This window comes from Nerophis lumbriciformis, linkage group LG19 (genome assembly GCF_033978685.3).
Source record: "Nerophis lumbriciformis linkage group LG19, RoL_Nlum_v2.1, whole genome shotgun sequence".
NCBI classification, from domain to species: Eukaryota; Metazoa; Chordata; class Actinopteri; order Syngnathiformes; family Syngnathidae; genus Nerophis; species Nerophis lumbriciformis.
Window position 1 is genome coordinate 7,671,665 of NC_084566.2, and position 12,844 is coordinate 7,684,508.

Genomic DNA, 12,844 nt, shown 5'->3' on the forward strand with positions numbered 1-12,844 from the left:
AATATAAGGTTATAAATGATGTATTTAGCAGCAATAATTGTGTATTTATTTTGATTGTTGTTTTAGGCCAAGATGCTAATCTAAGCCAGACTACACGCGTGACTCTGGATAACTCCAAGGTTTGTGATGACACGGCACTTCCTCTGCTCCCTGACATACCTCTGGGGAATCTGGAAGCAGGTGAAAAGGTACAAAGTCACTTTTATTTTGACACTTTTTCTAGATAACATTTCCAAGACACAAAAGTGTAAAAAAAAAAAAAGACTGAACACAGAAAAAGAACAAACTAGATGTACCATGGAAGTTAGTAACAAGCAAACAAGGAAGTAGTGACAAAGAATAGAGAACTCAGGTCAATGTGGGGAAACAATGAGGAATAATTTAATGTCTTCTTGGTGTGAACGCAGGAGTTATCAATCAGACTAATTGATGACTGCCTCATTACTCCGCCACCAGACAAAGCTGTCTGCAAAACAAAACAAACAGAAAAGACACATTTTTCCATATACTTTGGGAGACTCCCAGAAATGATCTTTGTTTACCAACATCCTAACTGAAGTTAAAAATCTCCTGGATTGTGATGTGCTCTAGCTGTTCCCTGGAATATTAATGAATGACAAAGAGGTGGTGCATCGATAATCTACTTATTGAAACAAACAAAACCACACCAAAAACAGCTTCTCAACATACAGATTGTATCTAGCTAGACAAACTGGTGCTAAATAAACTGATTCTAGATGACACAATCGAGTTGGTGACCTTCCTGCAGATTTATATAATTTTTTTGAAAGGAAAAACACAATCGCATTTGACACAGCTTTTGTCTGCAGCTGGAGAGGTGTGTCTATGTGACGTGTTCTACAACTGGACCCAGGCTGTTCCTGTTCCACGTAGCTTACAGCGTTGACGTGATGGTGGATGGACGACAGATAGTGTGCAAATGTCAGAAGGTAACCACACAACTATTTCAATAATCACACACCTTTTTTGTTTGTTTGTCTCTTAAAGGGTCTGCTTACAGCTTTTACTTGGATGTTTTGAAGGCGCTAACTTTACGTATTGTGAGCGATATGTCCAGCCTTCTTCTGACTACTACTTGTAACTTCACATCATGTATCACACATGTTAGCTTTGTGTGTTGTTTTATCATAACATGACTGCTTTTGTGAACACCGGACTAATTCCTTGGACCGATTAGCAATTTTTCTTCAATATAATTAGTAATTGTGAAAAATATAGACATTTACAAATCTATATGTTCTGTTACACCACTAATCGTAACATTAACCAGCTGATGGTGTTCTTGTCATATATTTTCTGGTTTAAAAATGAACATTGAGGAAGTTGCAAACATTCCAATTTAATTGTTTACTTTCACCCTGTCTTACAGGATGAAACAATTACCATAGAGACAGTTGTTCCATTTGAGGTTTCTGCCAACTTTATGTCCACAAAGGTACGTTCTTGTTTCTTTAGATCAGGGGTCTTCAACTTAAACTCAAGTAGGAACAGATACAAATAATTTCCTCATTGCCTTTCTTTGTTTTCATTAAAATTATACTTTTTGTCAGCACTTTGTCTGCCCTTGCTTTAAAATTTGCAAAAGTTTGGCTGTGGTTATTTTTGTAAGAGTCTAATGAGCAGTTACAGCTTAAATATATTTCCGAAATGAATTTGTCTGTACGACTATAGTCTGAGTAATCACGGACCGTAGGTGAGGATAGGAACGTAGCTCGACCGGTAAATTGGATAAATGGTAATAAACGTACAAAATGATAAATATAAACAAAGTATTATTAGTAATAAATATCCATCCATCCATTTTCTACCGCTTATTCCCTTTTGGGGTCGCGGGGGGCGCTGGAGCCTATCTCAGCTACAATCGGGCGGAAGGCGGGGTACACCCTGGACAAGTCGCCACCTCATCGCAGGGCCAACACAGATAGACAGACAACATTCACACTCACATTCACACACTAGGGCCAATTTAGTGTTGCCAATCAACCTATCCCCAGGTGCATGTAGTAATAAATATATTATTTAATAATTGTATTATTAATATAAGACTAAGATTAACTTTATTGACCCACCATGGAGAAATATTAATCATGTAGGTATTAAACTCAACTGTTGTGATCCATGCCTATTTATTCATTTTCAATTTTTTTATATATTTTTTGCACAGTTAGATCCCACGATATACAGTAGTGTTGTTGTTCTACAAGCTCCTGATGTTATGTTAATGTTTTACACTTGCTAAAAGGTGGGGGAAAATTATCGATTCTCCAATGCATCACCATTAAAACATAAACGATTCATGAATTGATGGACAAATGTCCAAACATCAATTATTTACATATCCATCCATCCATCCATCCATCCATCCATCCATCCATCCATGCATCCATCCATTTTGTACCGCTTGTCCCTCTCGGGATTGCGGGGCGTGCTGCAGCCTATTCCAGCTATGTTAAACAATATTCCCTCTAATTTTTCATGTGTCTGAAGAAACGCACAAACTCTCTGAGCATTCAGTTCAGTGGAGCACATGTGAGCAACATCAGACGTGCACACTGTGGCCATACCAGCATCACACCTGCCCCAAGTTAAATGTTTTAATATATATCAAATGACAGCAGTCATGTTCATAAGATTATTTTCTAATATAGGTGATTTGGCCCACTTACGGTACAATGAAAATAACAAACAAAATCTTGTTTTTCATGAGTGTACAAGTACTGTATGTTTAGGTGGGGTCCTACTTTAGAAATAATGTGTTACCCTTTCACATCACATTTACTTAACCTGAAAACATTCTCATTTTGCACTATGAGATGTAATAAGCATGGGATAAAATTTACATTATTGTAATTTTCTGTCTGTAAAATATATATTTTTTATTAGCATTCCTGTAATATAGTAACAGCCTTTCATGATTAATATCCATAAATTACATTCTTAATAAATGACAGTCAAATAAGCACACATCTAATTGAGGAGTCGTAGTGTAACAACCTGGCATTTATACTTTGTGTGGTGTTGGAGTTGTCTGACTTTTTGTGTGGCAATAAACGCATCACTGGCTAAGTGCCTTGAGTGCGTGTGTTGGCGCAAGAGAGAGAGAGAGCGGCTGCTGTTGATATGACAGATGACAAAGAGTTGGTTTAAGCCTGCTTTGTACGGCAGAAATTGACCAGTCTTTGGGGATATACGTTTTTTACTAATGTGTTTGATGTGGTTACGGCCGATTATAAACAGGTTAGCTCAATAAAGTGATCACTGGAATTCTTGTCCTCTTTAAAGCGTCTCGACAGACGTTACATTAATTGAACAGTGTTGACATTGTTTTATCTGTTAGGGCCACTTGTTGTCACATTTCACTCAGAGTTGCATTGCAAAATCCTACAGAACAAATACTTATGTGTTTATTTTGATTAGAGGTCAGATTGGATTTTATTTTGCAGGCGGCATATATTTGTTGTGCGCAGAGGACGCAATAGCAGTGTGCAATTGCGCAGCCGCGCACCTTAGAGACTTGTCATTTTAGAACCATCTGATATACTTTATTTAACAATGTTAAATAAAGTATACCAGACAGTTCTAAATTGGGGCAAATGATAAATAAATGTAGTACATTTAGAATATGTAATAATATACAACATATTAACATTACACATTATAATAATTTAAGATATGTAAATAATCAATTCATAACAGAAGCGTAGACCCTGAATCGTAACCGAGTCGTGATTTACAAAAGATTCCCACCTCCACTTGCTATATTGAAGGGGACCTACTATGAAAAAACAACTTTTCTTACCAATTAGTACCTGTTTTTGTATATTTGGGATCTGCATAAATTCTATAAATTTGAAAAGAAACCATGGAGGCACGGCAAAGATATGTATAAAATAATGTTCTTCCTCCAAATGAGCCGTTTAAAATTTGCACAATTTATGATGTTTTTCCTACATGGGAAAACTTTTCTTACCAATTAGTACCTGTTTTTGTATATTTGGGATCTGCATAAATCCTATAAATTTGAAAAGAAACCATGGAGGCACGGCAAAGATATGTATAAAATAATGTTCTTCCTCCAAATGAGCCGTTTAAAATTTGCACAATTTATGATGTTTTTCCTTCATGGGAAGTCAGCGGATATCTCCATATATGGTAGAGATTAACTCGTAGAGCTTTGCGCGAGTCCGCCGTTGTAGTCTGACACTGTAGAGGATAAGGTATTTTTTTCCTCAATCTTCTTGTTGTGGTGCAGACTGGCTCACACATGCATTTTTCGCTGTTGCCATTTCAACTACAAAGTCGTGTATTGTTCGAATATACAGTATATCTAGAAATTACAACACGGCTGACAAAGAGAAGATGAAGTCGAAGTGGAGGCACTTATATAAGACCCCTCAAAAAACTGCGCATTCTAAAGAAAAGGTCAGAAAGCGGCTTGAAGATGGTCTATAAAACATAATTTGTGTATGCTTCATAATCCAAAAAGTTATGGTCAATGACAAAATAACTGTTAGGAGCAAGCATATAATTCAACACAACTACTGGCTGACTTAAGTGTGTACAGTAGGGAGAAGAAGTATTTGATCCCCTGCTGATTTAATAGTTTTACCTTTACAAATATATGAACAGTACTTTATGCTACATTTATTTTAACAGCGACGGAATGAAAAATTTAACTTACAAAAAAAACTTAAAACTTAGCGTGGAAGCTAGCAACAAGCAAATAAGGGAACTAAGAAATATTGGTAGAGAATAGAGAAGTTAGGCATATGTGCAGTTGAGGAATAATCTGGTGTGCATCAGGATATATTACCGGTAATGATTTTACCACACAAAGCTGTCTGCAAACATCATAATACATGTAACAAGAAGTAAATCAATTAAAGGTTCATTGGGATGCAGACCATCACAACAAATGGTGAGATTTGACTGAAGTGTAATAAAGCTTTACAAACATATAACATTTATCGTTAGAAACCACAGGTCTGTTACTTCAACTAGATACAAATTTAGACATTATATCACGAATAAAGTTGGTATTTTGCAGCTGTTTGACTTTAGTTATGTGCACACTAACACTGCTATTTTAAACATGTTTAAATGTCCATTCACATAAGCCTCCTTTTTGTCCATTTAGAAATCTATAAAATCAAGTGCATGATAGATTTAAAATATATCAATATTTTTATTACTGCTTTTCTGATGCTGAAATATTACCAATTTCTTATGACAAAAGACAAAATAAGATCCGTTCTACTTAGTAATACACAAATGCTAAAGCAGCACTTTTTAAAATCTTCACTCTAGTCTCCCATTTACAAAAAATCAGTTTTTAAAGACAAGCTGTGTTTGAGTGTGGGTATAGAAATGTATAAAGCAAGTGAAACATACCATCAGAAGCTGATGCGTGTGCGTGCATGGGTGACCAAATCATGTAGTGGAATGATCATTTAAAATATAAGATGGATGAGAAGTTTGTGTTGTTTTCCTCAGTTGGAGCCTTTGGAGCAGGTAGCAGTGGATATTCCCTTCCTGATGCTAACAGAGATCCAATCTTTGTCTCCTTGGCCACTGCTATTAGCTTCCTCCTCTCTGCAGAATTTCACTATGAAGACCAACACACCACAGCAACTACATCAAGGTATACTTTCATTTAATCACACATCACGTAACTTTTGACAATAAAATGCACTACATTTAATATTTATATTTATTATTAATATTAGGTGTGATTAAAAAGTACAATACTGGTGTGCATGGTATAGAAAAGTCCTACTAAAAACTGATGTTCTCATGAAAACCACACATCATGTTATAGCTCAACAACTTCACTGCTTGCTACACAACAAACAAGTCATTAATAAAACGTCCTCATATGAAATTGTTTGTATGGAATGAGTTTGCCTTTTTTCTTGTCTTCAGTCATTCTGCAGAAAGATGAGTGTGCAAGTGAGTGCTTCAGTCTTCTTTGTCCACCACAAAATAATAACAACAACACTGTGGCAACTGGACAATACCTGATTTCATGGAGGAGGTACAACACACATACAAACACACGCACACAAGTCAGTTTTTAAATGAAGATTAAAAAGAAAATTCCTGTTGCTGAATATTAAAGACTGAACGGTTTTTATTGTGTTTTAAAGACAGTCCTCAAGTCCAGACAGTCCTTTAATTGAAACAACAGTGTCTCTGCCCCACGTCCTTCTGGAGTCTGTCCCACTTCACATCCATGCTGGTCAGTGTCCTCACTTTCTACCTTCTCATGCTGACATCACTGCTCTAGTTAGTGCCGCCTCTACGTCTACTTTGATGTCACAGCCGTGTATAGAGAGAGTATGGCCAACTCGTTTTTAGCAAACATGGCCCCCTGTTGTCACGTGAGAGGCTTTTGACCAATCAGACAGAGTATGGCCAGAGGATCCCTAAAATAGGTAACTACAGGGCGCCTTGTTTGCTACCAACTTTGAAACCAAATTGGCCATACTTGATGTGACACAGCAGCGACACTCAGTGGTAAAAGTCAGCTAAGCTCCATAATCTGATGATTATTCTGTTGGACAATAAAACAAATCGGTTGTGGGTTGCAGGCTACAGTTTTGACAGCCTTGTTGTAATGAATATACTTTGGTGTTGGAAGAACATCAGCGATCTTCAGAACCATGCAGTACGCTCTGATATTTAAAGTATGCACGTATCCTAAGTATATGACATATAACATAAGTCCAAGCTATGTCAGAACCAGGAAAGAAGAACAGGACATAAGTTTAGAATAATTTTGTTTCGCATTACATTTAGAAGTACTTTTACCAATGCTTCCAGCCGTACTTTTAGCATTACTTCTAGCAGTACTTCTGGCATTACCGTATATGTAGCAGTACTTTTACCATTACATTCAGCAGTACTTTACCATTACTTCAAGCAGTACTTCTAGGAGTACTTATTAACAGTACTTCCAGCATTACATTTAGCAGTACTTTTACTGTTACTTCTAGTAGTTCTTCTAGGAGTACTTTTAGCAATACTTCCAGCATTACATTCAGCATTACGTATAGCATTTATTTATAGCAGGACTTCTAATGTTACCTATAGCAATACTTTTACCATTACTTCTACAAGGACTTTTAGTGTTACTTTTAGCAGTACTTTTACCATTACGTCTGGTAGGACTTCTAGCATTACTTCTAGCATTACGTCTAAAATGATTTGTACTTTTCTTACTCTTTGACATTTTTAGTTTGTGTAATAAAAAGAATGCATTTGGTCAAGTTATGTATTTGTGAACAACACGTTCAATTATAACAATAACACCATTTTAATTTCAGTTGCATTTTATGGATGAGTTTTAATAAATACAATTATTCATAATCTTTGTTCACTAATTTTCTTTTAAAATATATAAATAAAATACAACTGAAATTAAGCATTTCTTGATTTGTGTTATTTCACTTGTTATTCACAAATTAACATAACTTGAATTCATTTTGTCACGCAAACTAAAAAGTTTCTTCATCTTTTAAAAAAAAATTAAGAATGATTGGATGAATTAATACAAAAAATTATGAAAGAATGAATACATTCATTGATGAAAGAATGAAAAATACATTGGTGGCATAATAAATTCAAGTAATGAAATAATGGCTGTTTGCATTGATGAATAAATATATGAATTAATGATTAAATTAATTGATATATGAATGAATAAATATGAATACATAAATTAATGAATGAAACAATGGATGGATGAATACATTGTTGAAATAAATTGATCAACAAATGAATCGATGATTGAATTAATACATGTAAGAATAAATGCATTAATGAATGAATGAGGCGCTACTATAATATATAGCAAGATGTTTATTTACTTCGAGGATGTTATCCAAGTATATGTAATTATATATTTCCACACTTTGACTGTCATGTGTTTGTTGTTTATGAAGATATCCCTTCCTTTGGGAGAGTGCGAGAGTCTCTTCCAGTTTGTTTCCACATTGAGAACAGAACATCTCTGGTACAGGAAGTGCAGATCGCTGTGGAACCTTCTGATTCTTTCATGTTCTCTGGACTCAAACAGGTACCATCATCATCATCATCATCATCATAATCCTCATCATGTTGATGTTATTAACATTTACAACGTGCAACATAACATGAATATAATCTGCTGTTACTTGACGACTTAAACATAGTTCAACACTCATATTTAAAGGATGTTTAGAAGTGAAAATATGATTGATTGCATTATTGTCTTGAACGTGCTGACCCGTCACTGTAGTTGACTTGGAAACAGGAAGTGAAACACAGCCTCACCCTGTTTGGTCCTGACTCTGGGCACAAGCTGAGACCACACTATGTCAGAGATGTACTTTGGCACAGTACCATGAAAAGATTTGTACACGAGCAAAGCCGTTTTAAAGTCTATTTTCTGAGCAACAGAAAGCCAGTGCAGTGACCTAAGCACTGGACTAATATGGTCACATTTCCTGGTTCTAGTCAGGACTTTTACTTTTCAATTTTCCTTGTAATCAGACAATTTTCGGTAAATTAGATGGAATTTTTACCTGACTGTCATCTGCAGTCTTCTTCAGAAGGGTCACCTGACCACTGTGACTGTTGCCTATCAGCTGTTCTTATAGGCGTGGCAAACCAGGTAGACTTGACAGGTGTGCCAGGTAGGTCATGCCTATAAGAACAGCTGATAGGTAACAGTCACAGTGGTCAGGTGACCCTTCTGAAGAAGACAGTCGAAACATGTCAGGTAAAAAATCCATCTAATATACCGAAAATATTGTCTGATTACAAGAACATTTTAATTTTAATATATGTGAGATAGGCTACAGCACCCCCCGCGACCCCGAACGGGACAAGCGGTAGAAAATGGATGGATGGATGGATGGATGGATGTATAAGAAGACATAATTAACCTTTTTGAGCTTCTTAACAGCTCGTTTAGAGAGCCCAGTGAGAAGACCATTGCAGTAGTTTAACCTGCTGGAGACAACGGCATTGATTAGGCTTTCTAAGTCTGCTTTGCACACTAATTCTTTAATTTTGACAATGTTTTTTAGGAGGTAAAAACTGCTCATGTTATTTACTCAATGTGGCTGTTTAAAGTTCAAGTCTGAGTCCATTACCACATCCAGATTTCTTACCTGACTACTCGGTTTCAGAGAGTAGCTCAATAAATCAATATAGCAGCACAACCTAGTTAGCTTTCTGCGCACTAAATGTAGTTTGTCTGCGTTTATAATGCGCTGATAACAATATTGCCAATACTTGATTAATATTCATGTCGCAAGGTATAAATGGCGTATTATTGTTGTTTTTGGATGTTTCTTTAGAGGGCTTTATGGCCGCAATAATGTACTTCCATTAGCTGCATTGTTAGCCACCGCCATATTTTATGACTTAAAATGCATTGAGGAAAACCCTATGTGTTCTTGTCTTACATAGGAATTGTGTATGATAAGCATATTAAAAAAAGTGCCCTTACCCTCTAACAGAAGCAAGTAAATTTATAAATGGATATCATATTTTCATGCAGTGATCTTCCAAAAAGTCATGTATGAAATATCACACAATCAAGTTTGCAGCTGATGTGTTGAAAGTGCAGCAAATGTTTTTAATCAAATTCTCCAAAAAGTTTTTACATTTAAAAAAATAAAACTTATTTGATACAAAAGCAAGTAAATTATGAAAACAGTTATTTTTTCCTTTTTTTGATAGATGATAATTACGTTTTTTTTTTTTGCAGGTGCATCTACGTATACTTCCTGGTTCCGAGCAGCAAATGTTGTATAATTATTATCCGCTGATGGCTGGTTATCAAACGCTGCCTCAACTCAGCATCAATGTCTCTCGTTGGTCCAATAATGCTTACAACCTCAAGCGCTTTCTTCCTCATCGAGTCTTTGTCAAGGTAAACTTAACCAAACCAAAAAAAAACTTACTCGTATATACACAATGTTCATGAATAGTCCTTATGGACACCATGTTTTTATTCAACGCAATACTGAGTGTTAACTTAATTACTGCTGAATGTGATGACATGTAACATTCTATTATGTGTGTATTTCTTCTGCACAACACCTAATGTTTACTTACTTACTGCCTAATGTAATAAAATGTAACACTACAAAATGTAATTTCAGGAGAAATTGCATGTGCAAATGCTGAAAAGCCCAACTGAAACGCTTATAGTTAGCACACTAGCCAGATAGCGACAAGTAACAAAATCTAAGATTCATAGGTGGGTGCCCCGCAAAATGAGTTTACACGAGTTTACAGTCAACATTCGTCACATACCTAAATATATGAGGCTGTATACCTCCAAAATGTTCTAAAAAAGCTAGTGTGTTAACGTTAGCATGATAACACTTAGCATGCCTCAAGTACTGAAATCTATGACTCTAAGGTACAGTATATACCTGCAAAAAATATGTTTAAGAAAAGCTGGCATGCTAGTGTTTACATGCTAATGTTAGCATACTATCAATTGACTAACATTAGCAAGGAGCATTTTGACATTGGAATGATTTGAATCGGTTGAGAAATGCGGGAGTACCGTATTTTTCGGACAATAGAGCGGATATAATCCACGCCCACAAAATTTTATAAGAAAATAAATATTTTTTCCACATATTAGCTGCATGACTATAAGCTGCAGATATATATGTTGCGACATGAGTTATTTACAGGGAAAGATTCTGTAAATATTTTTTTTGTATACTTTTAACTGTTTCCAAACGGTGCCTGTAACACGGCAGTAAAACGGCTGTTCAAACAAAACAGAAGTCATCGTCATGGACCCAATAGCTGCGGAAGCTAGCTCTTCAATCGACTAAACAGACTCAGTAACTCCACAGTAACATTTTGGTGAATTGACTGAGAAATTTGTGAAACTGAAACAATACAAAAAGAATGCAGTTGTAAGTTAATAATACTAACACAGACACCCATAAACCTGTTGGCATATTAGCTAATGCATGTACAAATATGTATGAAAACACTCCTACAGACATCACACATGGGACAGTTTAGTAAGTACTAACAGTTTTAGTTATACTGTAAAATTTACAAATGTTGCCTGGAGTGATGAATGAAGTATCCATACGAGTAGAACACTATGGACCGCATTCTGGTTGAAAAAAAAAAGCACGACCGATAAATGGAAGAACACTGCAGCACCTGCACTGGGTGAATTCGTCCAAAAGATGGAGCCATAACACAAACAATAAAACACCTGGTTAATTAAAATTTTTTTTAATTTTTTTTATAAAACAATTTTTATAATTGCCATCAGCAAAGAAAAATCCATAAATTTGCCACTTTGTTTTATAAGCCACAGGGTTCAAAGTGTAGGGTAAAAAAGTAGTGGCTTATAGTTCGGAATTTATGGTAGTTTTTAAGTGTTACGAAAAAGCAGGGAATCCTAAATATCTGGGAATTTTTTGTACATAAAAAATAGATAGAAGGAATAGGTTGAATGTTTTGATGGCAAAATGTTTAAATCATGTGTGAAATGTGGGAAAAAAGGGAGGTTATAATAATTAAGAATATAATTGTGTGATTACTTTATGGCATTCACCAAATTATACTGTTATGTTGGTATTTTTGCTACACAATAAATAACTTATTTACTGCTAAATGGGATGAAATACACCAATATTAATATTATTCTATTATGTTTTTTTTGCAGCCGCAGGGCAAAGACTTGGACAATGACTCCATCGCTGCAGCGTGACTTTGAAGTGCAAGTAAAAATACTGCAGTATTGTATACATTGTACTGTGTAATTCTTCTCAGACAACATATGCTAACATTTAATTTACTGTCATTTATATAATTATTATTACAACATTCATCAAGAATAACAGTGTAATTAAAAGATGACATTTTGGTGACACAATGGTCTCTTTAAATACTTTTGTATGTTTTATAGATAATTATTCACATTTCACCTTGAATAACATGACATCATGTTTTTTTTAAATATACTTTTTTTACGTTTTATGATTCAACGACAACATTCTTGTCAAATGTACACCAACAAAGAATCTATAAAAAACATGAAATATAAACGTTGTAATTTTAATAGCTTAAACATGAACATTGTGATTTGTTATGATGCAAATAAAAGATTAGTTCATCATTGAAGAAATGTAATTGTGTAAAAAACAAATGTCTGAAGCATAAATTTGATGATCAATGAAATCAAACTAAACTAAATAATGAAAATGGTATAGTTGTGTTCATTTGTGTTATCATTTTAAGTGTGAATATGTTGTTTTCACCATGAACATATAAACCATTTATAACCATTAAAAAGGGTTTTAAAACAAGAGTAAACATGAAATCATAGTAGAATAATAGTTTTGCTTCTATTTGAAATTATATTCAAAATGTGTTTTTATAGAGGCTGTCAAAATATTTATTCCTGATTAATCGCATTGTTCATAGTTAACTCAAAATTAATTGCGGGTAATCGCAGATATGTATAATTTTTCATCATTAATATGTGTACACTAGACAAATAATTTTCAAGTTTTAACCTCATGAACGGACAATTAATTTGCTTCAAATAAATGTGTTTTAAACATTATGCTTTTTTAAACAGCTCAACACAAAAAGGAAACATATGATGTAATGACAATTTAAAAAAATGCCTACTGTGTGTTGGTGTCTTGCCAGATTGTGTATTTTGTAAAAATACAGAATTTCTATTCCTGCTTTAAGAGCACTTGCATTCAGAGGAGGAGCTACGCTTCCATGTTTAGATAACAGTGTCACGCATAAATAACATAAAATGTTGATTGTTATG

At 34.8% G+C, this 12,844-nt stretch overlaps 1 protein-coding gene across 1 annotated transcript in view; it reads left to right on the top strand.

Annotated features, from left to right (window-relative positions):
- trappc11 (trafficking protein particle complex subunit 11) overlaps positions 1–12,250 on the top strand; it is a 35,524-nt gene extending 23,274 nt beyond the window's left edge. Inside the window, exons 22-30 of the mRNA XM_061979602.2 lie at positions 67–188; positions 831–950; positions 1,391–1,456; positions 5,515–5,662; positions 5,944–6,055; positions 6,168–6,259; positions 7,965–8,098; positions 9,779–9,943; positions 11,723–12,250. Of these exons, the coding sequence (XP_061835586.2) occupies positions 67–188; positions 831–950; positions 1,391–1,456; positions 5,515–5,662; positions 5,944–6,055; positions 6,168–6,259; positions 7,965–8,098; positions 9,779–9,943; positions 11,723–11,767 (1,004 nt within the window). The 3' untranslated portion in view covers positions 11,768–12,250. The remainder of the gene's footprint in view (positions 1–66; positions 189–830; positions 951–1,390; positions 1,457–5,514; positions 5,663–5,943; positions 6,056–6,167; positions 6,260–7,964; positions 8,099–9,778; positions 9,944–11,722) is intronic.
- The last annotated feature ends 594 nt before the right edge of the window (positions 12,251–12,844 follow it).